Here is a 23,940-nt window from a genome sequence, read left to right as displayed (position 1 = left end):
TGAGCTACACGCAGCCCAGTTCAGCCCAGCCCACCCCACTATGCACCATGCCCTGCCCTGTGCCATCATGGCAGCAGCTCTGCCCCACCAAGCAGCACAGCACAGCCCTGGGCACGTACCCATCTGTCACAACCACCAAACATCGGTGCATGATGGGCACTGTTTGGGCCAAAACCAGGACACAGGAAGGGCACAGTGCATCTTACTCACAACACCGCTTTAGGCAGTACATATATTTATGAGAAACTGCTCGAAGGATTAAGTACAGGAAGAGTAAAATTCCATTAAAAACCTCTAATGAACAACTTGAGAATTCACCTAAAATTGCAGCCACTGCTATCAAGAGAGACTGATGAAATTGTTTCACAAAAATAGTGTCACGTATGTGTATGGGAACTGCTGAGTCACGGCCTGAACCTCTGATTAATCACCTGAGGCGAGCCATGAGCCAGCCAGAGGAGCACAGGTGAAGGCAATTCACCTGTGCTGCCGGAAGGGGTGGAGCCTGCCCTCCTAGACCTATTTAAGAGCTGGCTACCAGAAGGGAAGGATCTCTTCTGGAGATCACCTCTACTGGTGTTTTGTGGTGAGCTCAGCCAAAGGGTAAGCTCTTCCACTTATTCTCTTTTTGTTATCGTTGTCTACTTTGCCTAACTCTATTGATTATATTGTGATTATAACATCTTGATATCTATTGATTATACACATATGCCACTAGTTTTGTGGTTTTACTGCTTCCTTTTTCAAATAAAAAGATGTTAAAGATTAAAATAAGATTTGGTACCTGTATTCACTAAGTATGTCACATATACAAGGGGACATCAGAGGTGGACGTTAGTGGTATGGAAGTACAGGTTGAACCTTCCCACCAATATTCCACTGAATGTTGATGCTGTGTGACAGATGGCAGCAGAGGGGCAGTCTGACAATATGACATCTGGCAGTACTGCTTTTTCCAAGATAACCTGCGTCTCATCTACCACACAGAATTTCATATTTTATAAAAGGAGGCTTTCTGAAAACCTCATTTAAATGCATCCTCAGTTGTCATGATTCTGCAGACTTCACATCCTTCACACAAGAACTTATTTTATGGCTTAAGCACACGCAGATAAATAAGAATAGCTCAAGTCAGAGCTATATTACAAGCAACCATAAAAAAAAAAAAAAAGAACTGTGTGATATGTGTAAGGGAGTGCTGCTGCTGGAGAATTACCATGCTTCAGAAAATCTATCACTGTTAGTCGGTATTGGATATCAGTGGAAGCCATTAAAGAACAGCACTCTAATGTTTTTTTTAAATTCACTTTTATCTTAGTAATATGACAACGTGACACACTTCAACTGTCCGTGCTGAGCTGGACGTTCAGATGGAAGGTCCTCTCCACATGCTGTACAACTGATGCCACACAGACTAAGCAGGATGCACTGATCACACAGTGGGCTCAAAGAGGAAACCTCAGTCATCCAAGAATCTCGGAAGTGATCATAGACTGGTCCAGAGGCAAAGATTTAATTCAAACACTATGAGAGGAGGAGATGACGTGTGTTGAAGAGGCCAGGTAGAGTCAACTACAAGAAAATGAGAAGCAATACGTCTTGTTCACTGATGGGTCCTGTTGTTTCGGGAGAAAACATCAGTGATGGAAGGCTACTGTACAGAGCCCTACATGACAATTTGCAGACATTGCTGATGGAGAAGGTAAATCAAGCAACTGTACAGGACTGAAGGCAATTCAGCTGGCTTCAGATAAATTGCTGAATGAGATAAACTGCTGAATGAGAGCAGTGATCAGTGATCTCTCTCCATACTGCCTTATGGATGGTAACAAATGCCCTACGGGGGCTGTTACAGCAACAGAAGTAGAACAACTGGCAGCACAGAGATTAAACACCTGTGAGAAGTTGCATTATAGAAAAGATATTGATGCTCAGGTAGAGAACATGGCTGTGGAAGTACATTATAAAGACGGCCACACACCAAGAGCTGTACTATTGAAAAACACCAAGATAACCATGCCGTGGTTTTTGATTTTTGTTATCAGTATTCCACATCATAACATCACACTGTGCACTGGGAGTTAAAGAGTTACTGCTGCAGTTCTGTAGATTGATTGTTCTGGCTCTCAGAAGAACAAACTACAGATCCCAGAAGACTTCATCACTCTGTTTTCCATTCAAAGGGAAAGATAAAACTTACTGGGAGTCACAAGACCATAATCCCTTCTCTTTCTGCTTGTCTCCGTAGTTTGTACTCCCTAGCCATCTCACCTTCAGCATTAAAGCCTTTGGTTTTGGATACTCTCATCTATTTGACTTATTAGCTACAATTCCAATTATATTGTATTATCTCACATTCCACTATCATATTTAGTAAATTAATTTTCTCCCTTAGCTCTTAGTCACTGCTTTGCTCCCAGGCCCATCTCCCTACCTATTCCTTTCCCCAGGCATCGGTACCCCTGTCATGAAACCAGGACAGAATCATGACAAACCAGCACATGGATCAGGCTTACAGGATTGAAGGGGCACTGGAAGATCTGGACTGGCAAGGTAAGGGTGAATTATTTCCAGCTCAGTAGGCCCATGACATCTCAGGCTATTAGTGGAAGAAATATCAGGAAGAAATGCAACTCATAGATGGCCTCAGAATCAAGAGGTGGGCTTGACCACAAATGCTATCGCACAGATTATCCATGAATGCAGCACATGCACTGCAATTAAGCAAGCCAAGTGGGTAAAGCCTCTCTGGAATGGAGAATGACAGCTGAAATACTGCTGAAATACCCGGTGGACTGATTATATCTCCCCCCCATAAACCCATCAGAGCAAGAGCTGTATGCTTATAGTGGTGGAAGCAACTATTGAATGGCTGGAAATGCAACTCATACTACATGTCATCCTCTGAAATACTATCCCAGACCTTCAGATGCAAGCCTTTAGCAAATGAAGGCTTCCTAACATCTGAGGCTTTTTGTTTGTTTTTAACCTACACTAAATAAGTATTCATGGTTGATATTTAAATGAACTTACTGAATTTCCAAGTTTTTCTCCAGTGAAGATCATGTTATCAAGTAATAGTTACCAAACTTTGATGAGGTTTCTACTCGCTTAATCAAGTTCATGTTAAGCATGAGTGGCTCAGAGTAGGAAGCATCAAAACTTCAATTCCAGTCTCTCTCCCCTTATCTCACAACGTAAGTGGCTATTCATCATAGTTGAAAGCAAAAAACAACAAAACAAGTAAATCTTTTAAAAACTCAAAAGTCTCACACATTTCAGAATGTATAAAACAGAAGGGCACAGTGTTACGTCAAACTTCATGTTGAAAATTAACCTTAACGTGGAACGCAAAAGGAATAGGCAGTAAAGACTGCACCCCAGTAAAGAAAAAAAGGTATATAATACAAATAGCAAGAAAGAGAGTAAGTCATATTGCTCCAAACATAGACTATTTAAAATAAAGATGATTGCTGATTCTATCGATTTGTAAGGCCTCAAAGAAAAATCCTGTTTACATAACTGTCACTGTATACCTATTACAGATTATTTAGACAAAAGCATCGCTTATTACCAAATATTACCAAACACTGGTAATACTGGAATTCCAGAATGCTTATCAATTACTATGCAATCAACAATTCTAAATAAGTCTCATTACAGAGACACCACTTTGGAACTGCTAACACTCCTTAGAGAGGAATCCAAACCGAAGAATGATCTGCTCATTTTGTATTAAAGATGACTCAGTTTCAGCTTTGTCTGTCTTTATTTCATTAGTTATATGAAACAGAAATTAGCACAAGCATCTTAGGTATTAACCTCCCTACCCTCCCTCGGTTAAGCATTTTTTTGGATTACATGGCTGATCAATTATTTGTATAGAATGGAACAGTGGCTTCACAAGAAGCACCAAAAAGTTCTGTTTCATAGTGAAAATTTACTGAAGTGATTATCTTTAAGTGGATCATTTCCTTTAAAAGAAGCCCTTGCTGCAACAACAGTAATTGCAACAACCTATTTGTGATGTTTTTCTCATTATATGCAAGCCTCTGTGGATATCTTCTAATTCACCATTAGCACAGAGTGCAGTAACAAAGCAGCAAAGGTTTAGAAACCATTATTATCTAGAGTTGAAGATCAAGTCAGCACAGGACTAAAGCAATGACTTTCATCCAATGCACAAACTGTTCCCCTGACGAAAGAAAAAAGAGACCACCTTCCATCTCCCCTAGAAATTAGAGTAATGAAAAATGAGAGACCATCTTCAAGGGATTTAATTTCCTTTCTAGTATAAAACTAACAAATCAGTAGCTGTTTTATACACACATTCTGAAAACTCCATTCTGTTTTTACTAGAATCAGAGCAAGACAAACAAAAGCCTGCCACGAAACCAGTGTCACAACCAGAACATGCATCACATTAAATTACGCTGAGAAGAATCAGATCTTGAGTCAACTGAACAGAAAGCTGAAGGTTTTTTAGGCTACCAAAGGGAAAGTAAAAAGTTTGCACCCAAGTGTACCAGCTCATCTGAATTTATGAAGGTAACTCTGCTACAACCAATATCGTAAGTAACACATGCTTTCAAATTACACTAATAAAAATTAAGAGTTAATCTACTAAGGGACCCCTGAAGTTTTGCTGGTGTGACATATGTCTATGACTTTGCTTCTTAAGTCAAAATTCCCTCTATTTTAACTCTTCATCCAGAATGATCCCCAGGCAGAGCTTGCTTATTTCCTCAGGCATTAAAAGAAAGCTACAGCATCCACAAAAAAAATACACCGATGCACTGAATTTAGCACACATTTTCCCACAGAGAAGTCACACCATCCATTTACGTACTGAGCTCTGTCAAAGACAGTTTTCTCTATCACACACACATACAGTACAGCTTACTGATGTCATTTAAAGCAATTTAAAGCCTTTGGAAGTTTTACGAGGAATGTAATAATGACAGAAGGAACATACAATTGCTGCAATCGACAGTACTGCCCAAAGGATTGTTAACATCACATTAGGAGTAAGGTTACACTTACAGTATGCCGATGTGATTAGGACACTGCTCAGATACACTTTCCTCCTTCAGAACTTTTACATTTCTCTGTAATATTAAGCACCTACTCAGGGAAAGTCCACAAATTGGCTCCTTCACAAGTTCACACAGCAGTAAACGGCTGGTGAATTGGACTGGGATGACTCATGCAACGGAAAAGGAAACCCCACGACTGCATAGTCCAGTCTAAAACACTGAAGTTCTACAACTTCTTCCAACAGCATTCAGGCACGTAACACAGAAATGCCAGACCCATTAGACAAAGCATAGGATACTTCTTTTAACTACGGAAGGTGCAGATAGACAAGTAGCTATTCCAGGCTGGCAGTGAAATATTCATGTCACATCTGACCTCTGCCCATTGCTGATATCCATATTCATTTTCACTTTAGCATGTGGTTATCATACACATGAAAGTTTTTATGACTTTGTGGTTACTGTTATAAATGTTTTTGAAATCTCACATGACTTTAGTTAACTCACCTGCATGATCAAAAGTGACCAAATCATACCATGATGTATACTCTAACCAGATATATAAATCACAAAACACAATTTAAGTTTTTTCCTTTGTAGGTAGCATAATGTTATGTGCTTTAATGCCACTACAGCACCAGCCAATGCTAACTATAATTTTGTGTTCAATTACTGATGGCTGGGCAATGAGCAGATTGAGAGCAGCCTTGTGGAGAAGGACTTGGTGCTAGGCAGACAGAAAACTGAACATGAACTGACAACGTGCAGTTGAAGCTCAGAAAGCCAGCCATATCTGGAGCTGCATCAAAAGAAGCGTAGCTAGCCAAGTTAGAGGAGGCAATTCTTCCCCCTTACTGTCTTATGAGATGCTACTTGCAGTACTGCCTTCACCTCTGTGACTCCCAGCATAAGGAAAATGCAGATCTTTTGGTGCAGCTCTAGAGGAGGCTACAAGGATGACCAGAGAGCTAGAGCAGCTCTCCTGAGGACAGGTTGAGATAGGTGCTTGTTCACTCAGGAGAAGAGAAAGTTTTGGGGAGAAATCATTGCAGACCTCTTGTACCTAAAGGAAGTCTACAGGATAGATGGGGATGCACTATTCATCAGGAAGTGCTGTGATACAACAAAGGTAACGGTTTTAAGCTAAAAGTAGGTAAATTCAGACTACAGATTACAAAGAAATTCTTCACTTTGAGGGTGCAAATGCATTAGAACAGGTTGCCCAAAGAAGCAACCTTTGCATTACAGAAAGATACTGACGCCCAGGTAGAGAACATGGCTATGGAAGTACATTACAAAGATGGACACATACCAAGAGCTAGTACTTCAGTTTATCCTTTTCACACTCTACCTGTCCTTGTAACAGCAAAGTACTTCCACAAACACAAAACAATCCACAATAGCAAAGCAGCCTAGGCACCACGGACGCATGGATGCAGAGCTCTAGGGTCTCTCCAGTAACAACTTGCGTACTTTCCCATGTCACTGAATGAACTCAAGAGGACAATAAAAATTCCACCAAAATAGTGAAACAGACTTCAAGACAGCCTAACACAATCTTTTTTTTTATTTGGACTTTAACATTCATTTCATGCTGACTCACTGAGAAGTATGTTTGCTCTGAAATTTAGATACCCAACTAGTACTTTCTGATGTAATCAGCATGACTCAATCTACCATAAAAATAGTTCAGTTTAGAGTCACAGAATACCCTGTGCTGGAAGAAACCCATAAGGGTCATCATGTCTAATTCCTGATTCCCAAAGGGTAACCTAAGAGTTAAATCATACCTAGTGACATTATCCAAATGCTTCTTGAACACAAACAGGCTGGAGGCTGCGATCACTTCTGCAGGGAGCTTGTTTCCTGTTTGATCACCTCAGTGAAGAACTTCTTAATGACCAACGTGAACTTCCCCAATGCAACAGTATGACATTCCTTCACATCCTATCACCAGAGTGATCAGCACATCCCTCTCCACTCCCCGCCATAATACAGCTGGTAAGTGATGACTTCAGTACACTCTATCTCCTCCAAGCAGAAAAAAAACAAAAACACAAGAATCCTCAGTTACTTCTCATAAGTCATGCTCTTTCACCATTTTTGTTGCTTTCCTTTCTACACATTCCACACATTTTTCTGTTTTTAATAATTCCTTTAACACATTCTACACATTTTTTGTATCCTCCTTAAAGTGAGGAACACAAAACTACACACACTACTAGAAGGAAGGCTGCACCACTGCTGAGCACAATGGGACAGTCGCTTATTTTAACCAGCTAGCTATACTGCACTTGATACACTTCAGAATAAGGTTGGAGATTTTGGTCACCTGTGCATGTTGCTGAACTGTACTGACCTTACCATCTACCAAAACTCCTAAAGCCCTCTGTGCAAGTCTGCATTCCAACCACTTGTCCCCTAACCAGTAAGTGCATCCAGGATTGCACTGTGCTAGGTGCAAAATCCAGCATTTGTTCTTGTTCAATTTCATGCTGTTGGTGACTGCTGAGCACTCCAATCTAACAAGATCTCTCTGTAACACCTCACTATCCCAAAGGTACTGACGGCTCCTACATCAGTATTATCTGTGAGTTTCATTCTTACACATTTAACTCTTATGTCCAGTTCACAGAAAAAGGAAAAAAAAAAAAAAAAAAAAAAAAAGAGAAATGCTCTCAAATTAAGCCTTGGTGAACAGCACTAGTGACTGATGGAGTCTAACATTATCCCATTTACCATAACCTTTTGAACCTGACCCTCTGGCTAAATGCACAGTATACTTTCCAGCTTTAAACTGGGCATCTTGTTCTGAAAAGTACCATGACAGGTATCAAGTTAGTAATGCATGATCTTCCCTTTAGGAACCCATGATGGTATTGACAAATGACTGCATAGCCTTTCTAGTTCTTTTCAGTAATTCCAAAAACAACCTGCTCCATAATTTTGTAAGGCACTGAAGAGAGACTGACAGGCTACCAAATCTTCTTTCTTGCCTTTCTTGAAAGCTAGAATAACATTAGCTATTTTCCAGCCACCTGGGTCATCTTTAGACTCTAAAGACTGATGATAAATAAGAGATATCTCAATAGAGGGAGGTACAGCTATATATAGCTGTTTTTAATACAGATTATATTAAAAGACACAGACACTGAGCTTTCCTAAGACTTTAAAGAAATTTTGCTTAAGTTCAGTAGAATGTAACTTAATAGAGTCAGCTACTCCACTGGTGTCAGGCAACAGTACATAGGCAGACACATTTAACGTGATTTTCCAGAGTGGTACAGATGAAGACTCTTAGTATGAAAAGCATGTATGAAGCATAGATTAAGATATTCTTTAATTCTAGGATTATACCAATGGATCTCATATTGAAGTTTCTATTCTCATCCAAGTTACACACTTAAGTTTAGCTGTATCGTATATATAGCTATATGATATATATATTTAGCTATGTATATTTATGGCTAATATTTTTTAGCTATACATATATATATATATATCATACAGTATTGCTCCCTTCAAAGCCATTACTTGCAACAATTTCCATGACAGAGCATTGTCTCCCGAAACTAAAACGGGAGATAACTTCAGTAAAGAACACGCAGTACTTGAGATTTATGGCATATTTCCTAAGCGCTTTCTAGCCAGGTGAACTTCAGAAACCCAAATATCCTTCCAAATTTGCGTCATCTGAAAGGCCTCTTTTCCAAAGCCATAAATGGTAGTTCTACATCTCTAGAGAATATTTAGCAGCACTCTTAGCTTTTGCCACATAATCTTAGAGTAGCAATTTAAACAGTGAATTCACATTTTTACATTATTTTTTCACATTATTTAAAGGAAACTGAATGAAAGCTGGAAGCTTAAAAACTTGGCAGAACAGATACAAAGGGAAAAAAAGCACCATCACACCAAAAAAACATTTTGTTTAGCTGGCTCTCCCACTGGATTGGTAAACAAGTGTCGTAAGGGAAACAATCTAGATAAATGTTTTTTTTTCCTAGTCTATCAGTTCTTGATGAAAATAAACACCAGTAGGTCATTACCTTTATAACCAAAATTCCTTTATAACCAAAATTCCTTCAGCATAGAACTACTAAGGCTATTTCTTTCTACTGGCAACCTGTTATTGGTTATGGACAGGTGTTACTCGTCACCTCTTAAACACTACACTTCTCAGAACCTACAGTACTCTCAGCACATGCCAAAGACAAAAAGTGACTGCCTTCAGAATTAGTTTCTACAAAAACATTCTGTTTTCTTGAACATTCTTAAAGAAGAATTTCTTGAAGGCAAGAATGTGCACAACTCCAGATCCTGGGAAGAAACCAAAGCACTGCTATACTCAAACACTAGCTCATAGAGGTTTTTTTATTATTCTATTGCACAGTGAATACATAAGAGAAGTGGAATAAAAACACAATACACTCACCACATCATGACAGAAGATCACTGCAACTAAGGTTGGAGGTATCAGATTATCTTGAAGTGCATGTGGTAACAACATCACTTCCCTGACTTCAGAAAAAGACACCAGGTAAATCTTTACTTCTTGCTTTTAGCACATGGTATCTGGGAATAAATCCACAGCTCTGTGACACTTACTTATTGCTAACTTACCTCAAGTGTTTTTAACCCTGAGAGGGCTTAGAAAAGCACAAGAAATTTTTAGCACTTAACACAGACTTCTCACCTGTTTTAGACCTGTTTCTCTATGCAGGCACCTCACCAACCACGGCACAAGATTCCTGGACAGATGTAGGCTACAATCTAAACATGTATAACAGCAGCATAGGCTCATCTCTAAAAGCAGAGTCTCAAATCCTGTCTGACATTGTTTGCTTATCAGAAAGAGATTAGTGCTTCACTATTTCTTCTCCCTGAAGTATAACACTCTTCCTATTAATCCAGAAGTAAGAGTGAGAGTGAAAATCACTGCCCACCAAATGGGTGTGGTCTCCCAGGCTGTGTTCCTGATGTCAGTCTGCTGTCCTCATGCCACATAAGAAGTGAAAGTAGCGTTATTTATTTGAAGCTTTCCTTGCTGCACACTGGCAAAATCAGATGTGCTTCCACAAAATCCTAATTCTCACACAGATTTACTCAACAACAAGCAGCAATATTGTATTTTCCCTAAGTTTCTGTAAAGTAGAACTGTCTAATGTAGTGATGGAGAACTCTTAGCTACAGTTACCAAAACAGCCATACTTGTAATATAGATAACTCCATTGCTCAGAGTAAAGTAAATGCTCCCTTAAAAAAAAAAATCTTAGATGCCATTTTCCACAATAATATAGTAATAGTTCAATATACAAAAAGAAAAGCAAATGTTCAGCAGTAACTATCACCTTTTATTCAGCTTTTTTTCCCCCACCTCAATAGATATAGCAAATATTTCCCTATTTAAAAAAAAAAAAAAAACAAACAGACAAAAGTAAAGGCAAATTGTAACAGATTGAAACAGTCTCACAGGTACTTAGCTTCCACAAAAGTTCAGCTTTGCTTCTGTAAGACGCATCCTGAGCTTCCCGTATCATGGCAGCCTGTAATATTTTCCTTAGTGTTCCCATTGAAGAAATCTCCAGCTTACTGAATAACGTAGCTATTTTGAAACTGCACATGCAGCCATGTCTGCTCCCTTAGCAGACCTTACTACTTGTAGAAGCAATGTGCACACATTCAGTGAGCCATAAACCAGGCTTTACTGATGTAAACCATTAACCACTATAACCACACTTCTTCTCATATACCTTTCTCTGAGAAGACAACCAATCAGAGTGAGCATTAAATAAGAACATTTAACTGGAACACGTTACATGTGCTTCCTTTGCCTCCCCAGGAAACTAACAAAGACTTAAAGTCACAATTTCTTCAAGTCTGTTCGCTGTTAAAGAAGGGGCTCAAAGAGCAAAGCAAGGAAGCCAACAAGAACACAGAAAAATGCAAAGTAAAATCATTTGCCATCTCAGAACAGTACCAATAGTAGGTAATAGAAAATTGAAGTACACATTTTGAGTGTATTATTACACTATCAAAATATTACAAGAAAAAAAAATAATGTCTTTCAACAAGTGCATCCACGGGTAAAATAGCCTCCTGTCAAGGTCATGGCATATTTTATTTAAAATAAAGAACCTCTGGACTTCAGAAACAGAAAGAGAAGCCTTATTTATTCAGGAAGAAACTATTATACTTGCTTGGCTTTCCCTTGGTTCTTTTCTTATCTGCACTCCTAGAAAAGCCTGCCCCTCAGCTCAGATGTTGATGTGCTATGGAAGTCAGAGAGGCCAAAAGAGGAACAGGAGAAACAGCTGAGCACATGCCAAACAACAAGCCTTAGACTATGCTGAAAAAAGAAGTCCAAATTGCAAGTCTTCAGCAAGATCTACTTTTTAAGCTTACCGGATTTGTATGTTTCATCTCTTCGACAGAAACCATCCTTCAGGAAAGGAAATGCCCTCATTACCCCTTCTTAGCTCCTTCTGACAAAACTTTCCATTTCAAGAGAAGAAAATGTGCCCTATCAGCTTGCTCCAGCTCCCCAGGAGGAAGAGGAGGAGGGCAGCTACGCTCATTTCTCCCTATTGGCATTCTTTTTCCAGGTTAGAATTACCATCCAAAGCAGCAAAAAGTTTTCAGAGTAAACATCAGCAAGAGAATGCACAGCACTGCAGGCTTCTTTAATATGAAGTACATTACTATATCAGGGTACTGGTGAAAACAAGGACTCTACAACTGTGATTACAAGTGCCATAGCCACAGCAGCTGTGAATAAAAAGCTTTGAGTCCTTAAACAGAGTACTAGGGAATACTGAACACCTCTTAGATTAAAGAATACCAGTTCTGAAGACACTTGTTTCATGCTGAACTGAGTTCAGAAGATAAACTGCCCAGGCTTGTAAAGCCAGCCTGCATAGCATTGCTCCAGCTTGGGCAATTCAAGAGAGTACAGCATGCATCATCAAATCTCCATTACACAAATTTTCTTGAACAGGTTAGGCTAGTGCTGAGGCACACATTAGCTGAATTGACCAACCTGTCCTTAATACAGGCCTTAGAGTTAACCACAGCAAGGGCACAATCACTTGCAGATCCCTCCATAATCCTTAGCCTAGCTGGCTGTGGCCAAACAAGACTTTCCCGTAGCACACAGACACTTCTTGAGCATGATCCTTTTTGTCTGGCCACAACCCTCACAGGCACAAAGGCCAAGGATGGGTTTGTTGGTTTGTTTTTTCTTAATGGATAGGGAATCCCCAAGTAACCAATTAAGCTGGCTTTAAGACTTTGAAAAACCAGGGCAGCACAGAGTGAACTTAATGGGAAGCAGATCTGGCCCACTATTTTAAGTAATCTTTAGACAGTTGAGGGGGGGAGAAGGGGAAGGCTTAAAGTTTTGCTTGAAGATTGCTGTGGCCAGGAATATTATTTTGCCCCTAAGCACATCTATCCTAGATTTGCAACCTGTTCCAGAAGAATACAGATACGAATACTTTTAGAACAGAAATTCAATGGTAATAGCTCTTGACGTGCATACAACATATGTTCTGAGTTCACAACAAGACACATAATCGGTGGACACTTTCATTCTGGTAACACAGCAGCCAGGAAAATAAATCCCGGTAGAGGAACATTACACACATTTGTAGCACCCCGAAATCATTGCACAGGAAAATCCTGAGTCTGACAACCATTTGTTTTCACTAGATGAGCACACTTACAACACTGTCACATTCATACAGCTTCTTGGGCTTATGTCTTCAATGCCAGTTGGCAACCAAGACCTAAACTACTAGGCTTGCATAGTTTGGGGGGAATTAAACAAAGGCATACAGTTCATAGTCCTTCCTTTTAATGCGCAGTGGAAAGCCAGAGCTGAAGGACAAGGCATAAATCGGCAAAAAAAAAAAAAACGAATATAAATATGAGCCTGGCATTTCCTTGAGCTACAAGGAAGCATAAGGAAAATCACAGCTCTTATCATCACGGACTTCAGTAGTGAATAGCTAAATTGCACCACTAAGTCTGGACTTTAGAGCAGTCGTCTTAGTTGAGACCTAGTTAGGTTCCCTGTAGGCAGGAAACAACTTCAAGAACATCTTTTTTCAAAGCTTCAGGGATGAACAAGTATTTCCAAGTACTTTCAGAGGAAAAATCCTACGTTAAGATCTACATGCATACAGCAGTAAGTAAGTTAAAAAATAAATAGCTCATATCCTTCATGTTCCATGTAAACATTATTTAGAAGCACACTGCTTTCACGAACATAACTAGCACTAACATTCCCCATTAAAACACAAATTTTAATACCTAATTAAAAAAAATAACACAAATGTGCATAAAAACAACTAGCTCATATCTGAACTGCAGAACATCAAGCTTAATAGTGAAGGCTGGTGAACCTGTAGACATAAGATGCCAGTGGTACGGGTAACTTTTGTTACAGAAATGACCATCTCCACGATAAAGCCAGCACCTGCCCTTCCTCTTTGAACTTTCAGATTCTACCAGCAAAACATTCAAGTGCTCACTCCATTACCTATTCACAACTCTCTCAGACACCAGCAGATCACGCACAAGTCTCTACAGAGAACATGAGCTCTTCAGAGCTCATCTGGAAAAAGTCTGTGTGCTTTCTGCATACTATTCCTTACATACAGCTTTTTCTAGGTGCTTTTATATTTTTTACATGCTTTCGTAAGGATGTCCTTTTTTTCCTCTAAGAGATAGAGTATACTGATACTTGGCAGCAAACCGAACAATATTCAAACAATACACAGTGCTTATGCAGGACAGTTGGACTACAGCTAAATTGCTAACTACCTGTTCTACCAACTGTGAATTCCAACTACTTGCTTACTGATAGCAGCAGGAGTTGATTAATAACCTGTTCCCACCGGTACTTACTCACTCCTTATACTGGAAACAAACCTTAGCCTTGCAGAAATCACAGCCTCTACTCAGCGCCCTATGATTTTGCAATGATTCACTCCAACACACAATGAGATAAAAGCATTTCACATTATCTCTCCACACGACAGAGTTAAGAAGTACCAACTTTCACAGCCTGCCCTGAGGTGCTGGCGCTGGCATATCTGCACCTTCCAACTGAGGAAAGGAAGAAGCTGGTTTTCTACTGTCTCATCCAAGAACAACTCCGCAGCTGCCAAATACAGAACACCAGCATCGTGCAGAACCATACAGCAACCCAGTCCTATACTTTCACACATTTCTCAGATGCTCTGTTATACAGGTGTATGCCCTACCTCAGCAATGGGGCACTGGCACGTGTTCAATTTAAAAACTCACCCTAGCACGGCCTTTAAAAACAGGAAGAAAAGGAAAAAAAAAAAGACGGGATAAAATCTGCTATGTGATTCATAAATTTCCTACAGCTAAGTTCAGCAGGAGCCGTGCCTTACAAACCCTTTTTGAAAGAGCTACTGAGCATAAGCAACACGTAAAGCAGCGCTTTAAGCGCACGCCGCCAGAAGCCGGGTCAGCACCGCAACGCGCGCCCCCTTCCCTGCGGGAGCCGCTCCTTCTGGAGCAGCCCGCACTCGCCGGGTGACACACAGCCACACCGCCGACAGCCGCACGACGCAGCCACTGCATCCCTCCGGCTGAGAGGGCACCAAAAAGGAAACGTTCGGGCAGCGCTGTTAAGACGCGAGGCTTTCCGCTTGTACTTTGCACCGGGCAACAGCGGAAGGGTGCCCGCCAGTCGCAGCGGGCTGCAGCCCACACCTGCCCTTGCCCTGCGCTGCCCGCGCGGCTCCCCGGCCCGCCCTCCACGCAGGGCCTACAGGGCAGCCCCGCATCTTCCGGGACGGCCGCTCCCGGCGGCGGAGCCCGGGGCACCTGCCGGCCCGCCCGCCTCTCCCCGCCGTCGCCGGACAGGCGATATTGCGCGGAGCCGGGCGCCGACTCGGAGCTGAGTTAAAAAGGGAAGGGGGAAAAAAAGGGGAGAAAAAAAAAAAAGAGGAAAGGAAAGGAAAGGCGCGGGCCGGCGGCCGCTCGCTGTGCGGCAGGGGAAGGGGCCGCCCGCGCCGCAACTTTCCTCAACTCCCAGCTCGCCCTCTCCCCGACGGCGGCCGGGTCGAGCCGGCTGCGGGACGCGGCGGCCGCGGCGCGGGGTGAGCGGGATGTGGGCGGGCAGGCCCGGCCTGCGCTGCCCCCGCCGACGCGTCGCCAGGGCCCGAGAGCTGCCCGCCGTTACCTCCTCCCCGCCGCCGCTCTCCTCCGTGCCGTTTCCGACGCTCGCCATGTTCCCGCTCCGCCGCCCGCCGCTCCGGGATGAACACGGCCGCCGCGCCCCGTCCCGCTCCCCGCCGCCGAGTCCCCGCCTCTCGCTCTTCCCGGCCGCCCCCGCTCCGCCCTGTCCGGCCCCGCCGCCGCCGCCTGCCGCCCGCCGCCTGTCCCGGCCGTCCGGTCCGCGAGAAGCCGCGCTCGCTTCCTCCTCCCCGACCGCCACACAACTCCGGTGTCCGCGCCCCCTCGTTTGCATCGCAGGCCCCGCCCCGGGCAACGAGGCTGGTCCTGCGGCCGCGAGGCGCTGCCCGGCTCTGCCCCGGGAAGCGGGGGGGCAGCGGCGCCCCTGGCGGCGGGGCCCGAGGACGGCGAGTTTGGCCGCCGCACTCTCCGATGGGTTTTGCAGCGAATCTCAGATGGAGCCTCAGTCGCGCTGTAGTTGCCGCCGGCCCCGTCAGCGAGCCTGCTCGGTGCTGGTCCCCGGGCACCCAGGGCGGCAGCTGTCTCAGTGAGCGCTAACTTCTGCCCGCCGTTTCATGGCGAGAGCATCCGTGAGGTTTCCATCTCAGGGAAACGCATTTCTTGGTCTGCCTCGAGGCGAGGAGGTCTGTCAGGACAACGCTTCAGTACTCGGCTTTCCAGGAAAGCCGAGCTCCATCACAAGCCATCCCGAGGCCCGCTTTGTGGGGACATCACGTGCCTTCCACCCGCATCACCCAACCCCACCAACCCACTGGGCATTTCGGTCACTGAAGATGCTGTCACCATCCCTGATGGGACGCCATTATCTGCATCGGTGCCCAGCACTGTGTGATCACTACCATCTGTGCCATGCACCACAAATGTGAATTTGTCATGGCATCCAGCCACTGACTGCATGGAAAAGAAAGAAGGGCCCATGCTTCTTTGCTTGCTTTGGACTTCATCTGAGTAGACTTCTTTAGATGGCTTAGTAAGTGCGCTGTGCAGGCAGTATGTTTTCCTCATGCAGACTGCCGAGTGAGTCTGCTGTCTGTCTGCTCCAGGTATCTGCCATTTGAGATCCTATGGAAACACGCTGCAGTCCTTCAGTGCTGTGTGACCTGACTCTGCAGAGAGCTGTTTCATCTCCACGGGAGGCTTGTTCTTGAAAAGTTGTTTGCGAAGCAGTTTGTTTTCTAAAAGAAGCACTGCTCCCTTCCCTCTGCCTCCTCTTGAAAGCAAGGGGAGTAGTTCATAGTATTGTAATGTTCCTCTCTGAAAATCTGTCTGCTTTTGCTTTCACCTTTTCTGCCAGCTGACAAGTTCTACTAATAAAATAGTTGATAAAGTGCCCCGTTTCAGTTTCCTGTAAGTTACATCTTTGTTAGAGCCTCTAAAATAAAGTTTTTATATACCAACTTCGATTAGAATCAGAGAGAGATAAAGAAAGGCAACTGAACAGATTCAGCTCAACAGGAGGGAAAGCTTTTTGCCAGACTGAAGATTACAGTCAAGACATAAGCAAGTTTGCTTAGTATAATGACATTGCACTATAAGCTTTCAGTGTAGGCTAGGAAATGTCCCTATTAGTCTTACTTAGATACACTTCTGCTGTGCCTGCTCTTCTATTTTTACCCAGCCTGGGTACGTAAAGAGGGAAGAGAAGGCACACGTGAGTGCATTCCTCTGCTCTGCAAGACAGCACTCTTCGCAAGTAAGGTGTTACTGACACACTGTTCTCTTATGTTCTGATTGCACCGATATGAATTTCTTCACTGACAGCTTACTGGAAGATGCTCCAGGGTTGTTACACACCTCTCCAGGACTGATCCGAAACATACCAGAAGTGTTTATGGTGCAGATGCAGCAGACAGGCCCACGCATGTCTTCTGTTTGATTCACAGCTTAACACTGCCCACGCAGCTCCACCTAAAACTCATGTTACCATTACACCATGGTTCTACACCGTTCACCACAATTACACAGGTTATCATCTTCTGTTAAAGACATGACTCTGTTTCTATTCTCCAGCTGTACATTCAAGATGTCTTTTGTTTGGAGAAGACTTTAGCTTTGTAAAAAGCAGCTTTTAAGTACTATTACTGTATAACAGAATATTAAGTGCTACAGAGTGTATGAGTAAGGTAGTTAATGCATAAGATCTCCAAGTGCTGGGAGCTTGGTCCTTGAAGGCAAGAACCACTTGCATACACTGTGCTATAACCTTTGCTCACATAGCTAGTTACGCACTGCCAGTTCCAGCTACAATAAATAGAAACTTGGACTGGTCTCTTACCTTCTCACACAAAATAGTGAGGGCTATAGCACCGTCACTTACAAAGCTACATTGGAGAAACTGTCCTAGCGTACAGAGTTTGTAGTTATAAGTAGTTATTCTATGTCTAGGAGACATGTCTACACTGGAGTTAGAGGTTCAGTTAACGCTGAAGGTCAAGGCTTAAGTCAACACAACTTTATCATGATTAGCTCTTGATAGGCATTGGTTATATTATCGTATTCTTCCCAACATTTATATCCCCAGCTCATATTATTTTGGACAAGTTAAAGCTGTATCTGCTAGTGGTCTTTCTCTGTTCAGAACAAATGCATATGCTAAATGATCATGGTAGAGATAGCTACATCATATCATTCCTAACACTGGTACCTGAGGCATGAAGAATACTACTGAAGTCTGAATATAGGCCCTGCGAAAGAGGCATTATTGAGTTTTGCTTGGTCTTTGACAAGCTGCTACTGGGCATACTCCCATTGGAGTCATTGTTGTAATAGGCAGAAGGGTATTCAGAGCCCTCAGATTGGCTTTAATCAGTTTTATTACGCTTCCTCTTGACACTTGAAATCTAATCTCTGAAGAAAAGTCTTGAAAATTCATTTTTCTTGTATCTTTTCATTAGTGAAAGGCAAAAAACCAACCACAAACCACCAAAAAACACTTCTGAACTTCTCAGCTGTATAGACAAGAATTAACAGGTCTTATTAATAGCTCTTAATCCCCTGAGATGAAAAGCATGTTGCAGTTCCCAGGCAGCTAATGTTTCTACACATTTGAATGCAGGTATCTTTGCAGCAAGAATTAGGGAGATCATGAGCTGATTGCTAATCTTTCAGGTAAAATTCCAGTAGACTTGTTGAAACGATTTAATTGAGATCTGGCAGAAAAGTTGAGCCCTTAAGACACCATTGCTCTCCCCCTGGCAAACAATATAGAATTCTCAACCAACAGAAGCCTATGTACATGTTCCATTATCTTCAGATTCAGCATCTGCATGCTGCTGTGCTAATGCTACTTACATGCTGGATAGCTCTGTTAGTATTTCTTTCTGCAGCATAGGACTGGAAATTTGCCTGATTATAAGAATTTGCTGAACAATGAGAGAGAAAAAATTATTTTTTAAGCTTCTGTAATAAATACAGAGATCCAAAAGGATTAAACGTCCTATTCTACCTCTCATGGACAGATAGTGAAGCTAGATCAGTGAAGCAATTTCAGTGTAAGCACTTAGTACTGATCTAGTTTTCTTGAGTACTGTGCTTAAGAACAGGTCTGCCATAAAACAAGTTTAGGAAGTTGCCTTAGTACTCCCACAGCTAATTTCCAGTAGGATTAGACTGTCTCAAACTCTCCTAAATAGAAGAACTGTAGATATTCATGAAGGAATTAGCAGGTGCCTGATGGAGGTATGGCAAGTGAGCAAGACAGAAACTAAATCCCACCTAGTTCTGGAAGTATTATTTCATGAGCTAGCAATTAAAGCAGTTGATTCTCAACTATACAAACTGCATGAGTTTACTCTTATAAATATGCTGCAAAATATTTGCTGAACTAGTCAGTGGTTTGCAAATGGTATTTCAGAGATCACTACAGCAACATTAGTGACCTCCTTAGAGTTAGAACGAATGAGAGGGTATTGGTGTGTACACACAGCTCTATGAGAAGGCTAGTACTGATAATCAGATTATTTTCTCGTGTGCTGCCCTGCCCCTGCAGCCCCCCCACTCACAGATAAATGTGAACATGCACACACTTGGCTGCTTCCAGCCATCCCTGGAGCAAGAAGTCTCAGATTTTACCTTGATCTCAGTCCCAGTGCTGTATTTCCCACAGCCAGCCAAAAGGACAGCTTAGCAAGAAACCGAGTAGCCTACCTTGTTAGTGCAGTAGTCCAAATTACCAGGAAAAACAGTGTCCTCAGAACATTCTTTTTGGTGACAAGCCCCAACTGAACCTTGTAAAGATATGAACCAACCAAACCAGCATTTACTTTCTCTGAAAGATATCAAAGATAGCAGCCTCTCCAAGACACTTTTGACAGGAAGATCTTGGAGCATTCAGGTACTACAGAGACTACACAGGGTCATCAAACAAAACTTGAAGTCTAGGGCTGCTGCACTTGGGAGTAAATGTTTTCTGCCCCCAGTAAGCTGCCTCATCTCAATCCTTTTTGTTAGACTTGCTAAGAACTTCTGAAAGTTAAGAATCTTAGCATTATTTCTTTGGTGGGTATATCAGTATGATGGCCTTGTGGTTTTTTTTATGTTTAAATACTTAGACTTTCATCTTCCATCAGGCACTTTCAAAGATCCACAATTGTTTCAATCACTCACATTTTTCAGTAATTTAAACTGGTACCCATCTTAATGTCAAAGTAAAGCCACCATTTTCTTCAATCTGATAGCTGTATTTCTCTTTACTCATCATACCAGCAGGTTGCAAATCCTATCCATAGTGGTGAGAAGGTAGATGGAACTGCTTTTAAAATGCCCAGGATTAGAAGAGGGTTGATCAGGTAGTTATCAGATATTTTAGCACAAACACAGCCTTGAACAATATCCAAAATAAAGTTTTCTTTACTTAGAGAAGTCCTGCCTCTTTTCCAAAGCCAGCACAAGGACAGTAATGCACTTTGGATAAAAAAAGTCCAAAGTGGTTTACCTCAGTTATCATACTTTGTTTCTGTGAATATGAAGCAGGTTGTATAAGCTGTTCTCAGTGAAAGCGTAATGCAATCAGTGCACCTAGCTTTCAGGCAGCCTCTAATGCTCTTATCAATGTTACACAAACACTCTTTGCACGCTAGTTTCCTGCAACACTTCCACAGGTGCGTTCTTAACTTAGAAACTATAGCATTATTTTGTGTACCCCCTTATATCTTTGAGAATCCAAAAGAAAAGAAAAAAAAAAGTAGTTTTGAATGCCTCTCTCCTCTCATTTACAAATAAGGAGGTTGTTGGTTTTTTGGTTTTTTTTTTTTTGTTTGTTTGTTTGTTTGTTTTTTGTTTGGTTTGGTTTTTGTTTTTGTTTTTTACTATTTCAGCAAGATATTTTATCTCTCTTTCTCCCAGTCTTATATCCATGCTTCTTCTTGTTTAACTTTTACCCCACTTATTTACTTATTTTCATTGGAAGAATCCCAGTAGTTTAGAAGTAATGGGCATGGAAAGGACCTCTGAAAGTGTTCTAATCAACCCTTCATTTTTGTTATGATATGAAAAGCCAGACTAAGTCATATTATTTATTTAGAAAATAAAATTTATTAATGTATTCTCCCTCCCCTTTCAACTAGTGTGATGCCTGATGTTTGCATGGTTTATTGTGGATCACCTCTTGCAAAATACCTTGTTAAATAAACTTTTAAAGATGTTTTTGTATCACTGCAATTTAATTAGGCTAATTTTTAATTGGTTCATTTTTGCCTTTTTAACCTCTGGAGCTATTAATGGTTTAAAATGTATTTTGTTCAGTGGTATTTTTATAGCTTCAAAAAATTGAGAAGTTTTTCCCATAAATTCTTTAGTAGTTACATCTAATGACAACATTGAAATGGTAAACTTACTGAGCTTAATCCTGTTTGTATGTCTTTTCTTCGTATCATCTATTATTTTTACCAGAAAAGGCAAAAAGTCCAACTCTACCTCAGAGAAATTTTCTTACCAAACAAAGTTTTTCAAAGTTATGTTCACCAGAAAATACATTTTCTCTATTCATTTTGTTGTTCATCCATTGCTCTCAAAACAACATGTTCTGGATTGAAACATCTGAACAGATGGTTGTAATGTGTCCAAATCACCAGGCAATAAGGATGCCTGAAGGCAACCTCTTTCTTCACCCACCAAAAAGATTCCTCCAAGCAAACCCAAAATGTCATGTATACACAAACATGTTCTTCTTTCCGTAAGTTCAGATTGTATGATTTAACAGCAGAACAACAATTTATAGTTGGCAATTTGTGCAAAGAAAAGAATTGCCTTTCACATTGCAGAAAATACATAACTTTATTTTCTTCGTTGTTTAATTATTTATTCACTTGTGTTTGAATTCCTTTTAGCTCTTGATTCATTGTCCGTACCAGGGCTGCAAGTATTTAAGCAAATAGAGGACCTCCAAAACAGATGTGTGTGCTTCCATCCTCTGGCCACGTAGGCTAACATACTCAGAAACTCCTACTATCACAGCTTCTTGTTCAGTGAAGAGGTTTTGCTGCTGATTGTGTAGGGACTGCTTGTGTTTTGCAGCCACTGACTCAATTCCAGTCAGATATGGAGCTGAAAAAAGGCTGAGATGTGTCTCATTTAGGGACACTACAGAATCCCAGAATCACAGAATTGCAGGGTTGGAAGAGCCCCCAAGAGATCATTGAGTCTAGCCCCCTGGTAAAGCAGGTACCCTACAATAAGTCCACTAGTAGGTGTCCAGTAGAAGGAGACTCCTCAACCTCACTGGGCAACCGGTTCCAGCGCTCCGTCATCCTTACTGCAAAGAAGTTCTTTTGCATGTTTGCATGGAACTTCCTATGTTCAAGTTTTAGGCCATTACTCCTCGTCCTATCACTAGCATACCATTGAGAAAAGCCTGGCCTCATCCATTTGCCTCCCACTTCCCTTAAGTTATTTATAAACATTTATCAGATTTGCTCTAAGTCTTCTTTTCCCCAGGCTGTACGGTCTTGGGTTACTCAGTCTTTCCTCATGCAGAACATGCTTCAGGCCTTTCATCATCTTTTTGGCCCTCTGCTGGACTCCTTCTAGGAGATTTCTGAACTGGCAAGCCCAGAACTGGACACAGTATTCTAAATGTGGCCTCACCAGGGCAGAGTAGAGGGGGAAGACCACCTCCCTCGACCCGCTGGCCATACAACTTTTAATGCACATCAGGATCCCATTGATCTTCTTGGCCACAAGGCCACACTGCTGGCTGATGATCAATCTGCTGTCTACCAGAACCCCCAGGTCCTTCTCTGCAGAGCTCCTCTGCGTCGTGTTGTCCCCTAACCTATACTGGTGCATGCTATTATTCCTCCCTGGGTGCAAGACTATACATTTGCTCTTGTTAAACCTCATCAGGTTCTTCCTTGCCCAACTCTCCAGTCTGTCCAGATCTTGTTGAATAGCAGCACAGCTTTCTGGTGTGTCAGCTACTCCTCCCAGTTTTGTATCATCAGCAAATTTGATGAGGGTGAACTCTATCCTTTCATCCAGCTCACTGATGAAAATTTTGAACAAGGCTGGACCTGGGGAACATCACTGGTTAAGGCCTCTAACCAGACTCTGCACTGCTGATCACAACCCTCTGAGCTCTGCCAGTCAGCTAGTTCTCAATCCACCTCACTGTCCACTCATCTATCCCATACTTTCTAAGTTTCACAATAAGGATGCTGTGGGAGACTTCAGCCTTGCTGAAGTCAAAATAAAAAGCATCCACTGCACTCCCCTCACCTACCCAGCCAGTGATGACACCATAGAAGGCTACTAGGTTGGTCAAGCATGATTTCCCCTTGTTGAATCCATGTTCACTACTACTGATAACCTTCTTTTCTTCCTATTGCTTGGAGAGGGTATCCAGAACAAACATTAACCCAGTTCAGTACATCATGGCACCATGGCACGTGGCATGTGTGCCAAATGACCCGAGAGTATATTGTTAGAGAGAGCCTTTGAAGCTTGACTGTGACTTCTGGGTCCAAAATTCCGTATTAGCCAATGGAAAGAGTATTGTTTGGTAGAAATAATGTGAGTTGTTTTGTTCTTCTAATACTACTTGAGTGAACTGTAGTTATTATTAACATCTTAAGATACTGCTGGTCTCAACAACTATTTCAAGAGTTAGCCCTAAATTTTAGTTGTATTGGTAATTAGTTAATTCAAGCCACCCGTTATTAAGTCTTGAGCTCACAAGATTGAGATCACCAATTTCTCTAAAATGTTTCTATTTAATTTATCAGTTAAGAAGGACAAGGACTCCTCCAAAGGTGTCTCCTATTTTATTTTACTGGCTCACAGCATCAGTGGCAAATGTTAGTGGTATCACAGTAGAGGTTGACTGTTCCCAACAGTATTCCATTACATGTTGTTGCCATGTAACAGATGGCAGCAGTCTGACAAAATGGCATCTGACACGGAATTATGTCTGAAGCAAAGTATGCCTGTTGTATGTCAGTTCCTTTTGCCTTCTCACCATTATATGTAGGATTTGCTACATGCTAGTATGGGGACTGAAGGAAAATACAGCTCATCTATCTGCCTCCCACCTCCCTTCCAAACATTTGTTGCACAGTTGTGTTTCATTTGGACTCCTTGGCACCAAATACCACGGCTTCCATAATAGCAGCAATTCACATTCTTAGTTTTCTGGCAGTACAAATGGTTGTGCCATGAAAAGGAGTGCAGAATA

The 23,940-nt window shown here is 41.9% G+C and overlaps 1 protein-coding gene across 1 annotated transcript in view; it reads right to left on the bottom strand.

Moving 5' to 3' along the window:
- TTC39B (tetratricopeptide repeat domain 39B) overlaps nucleotides 1–15,306 on the bottom strand; it is a gene marked incomplete at both ends in the record, with an annotated part of 80,700 nt that extends 65,394 nt beyond the window's left edge. Inside the window, one exon of the mRNA XM_079548644.1 lies at nucleotides 15,259–15,306. Within this exon, the coding sequence (XP_079404770.1) occupies nucleotides 15,259–15,306 (48 nt within the window). The remainder of the gene's footprint in view (nucleotides 1–15,258) is intronic.
- Nucleotides 15,307–23,940: the final 8,634 nt, after the last annotated feature.

Source organism: Tetrao urogallus, assembly GCF_951394365.1.
Source record: "Tetrao urogallus genome assembly, chromosome: Z".
In the NCBI taxonomy this organism is placed as follows: Eukaryota; Metazoa; Chordata; class Aves; order Galliformes; family Phasianidae; genus Tetrao; species Tetrao urogallus.
The sequence above is the reverse complement of the archived record's forward strand: the minus strand, read 5'-3'. Positions and strand labels throughout refer to the sequence as shown.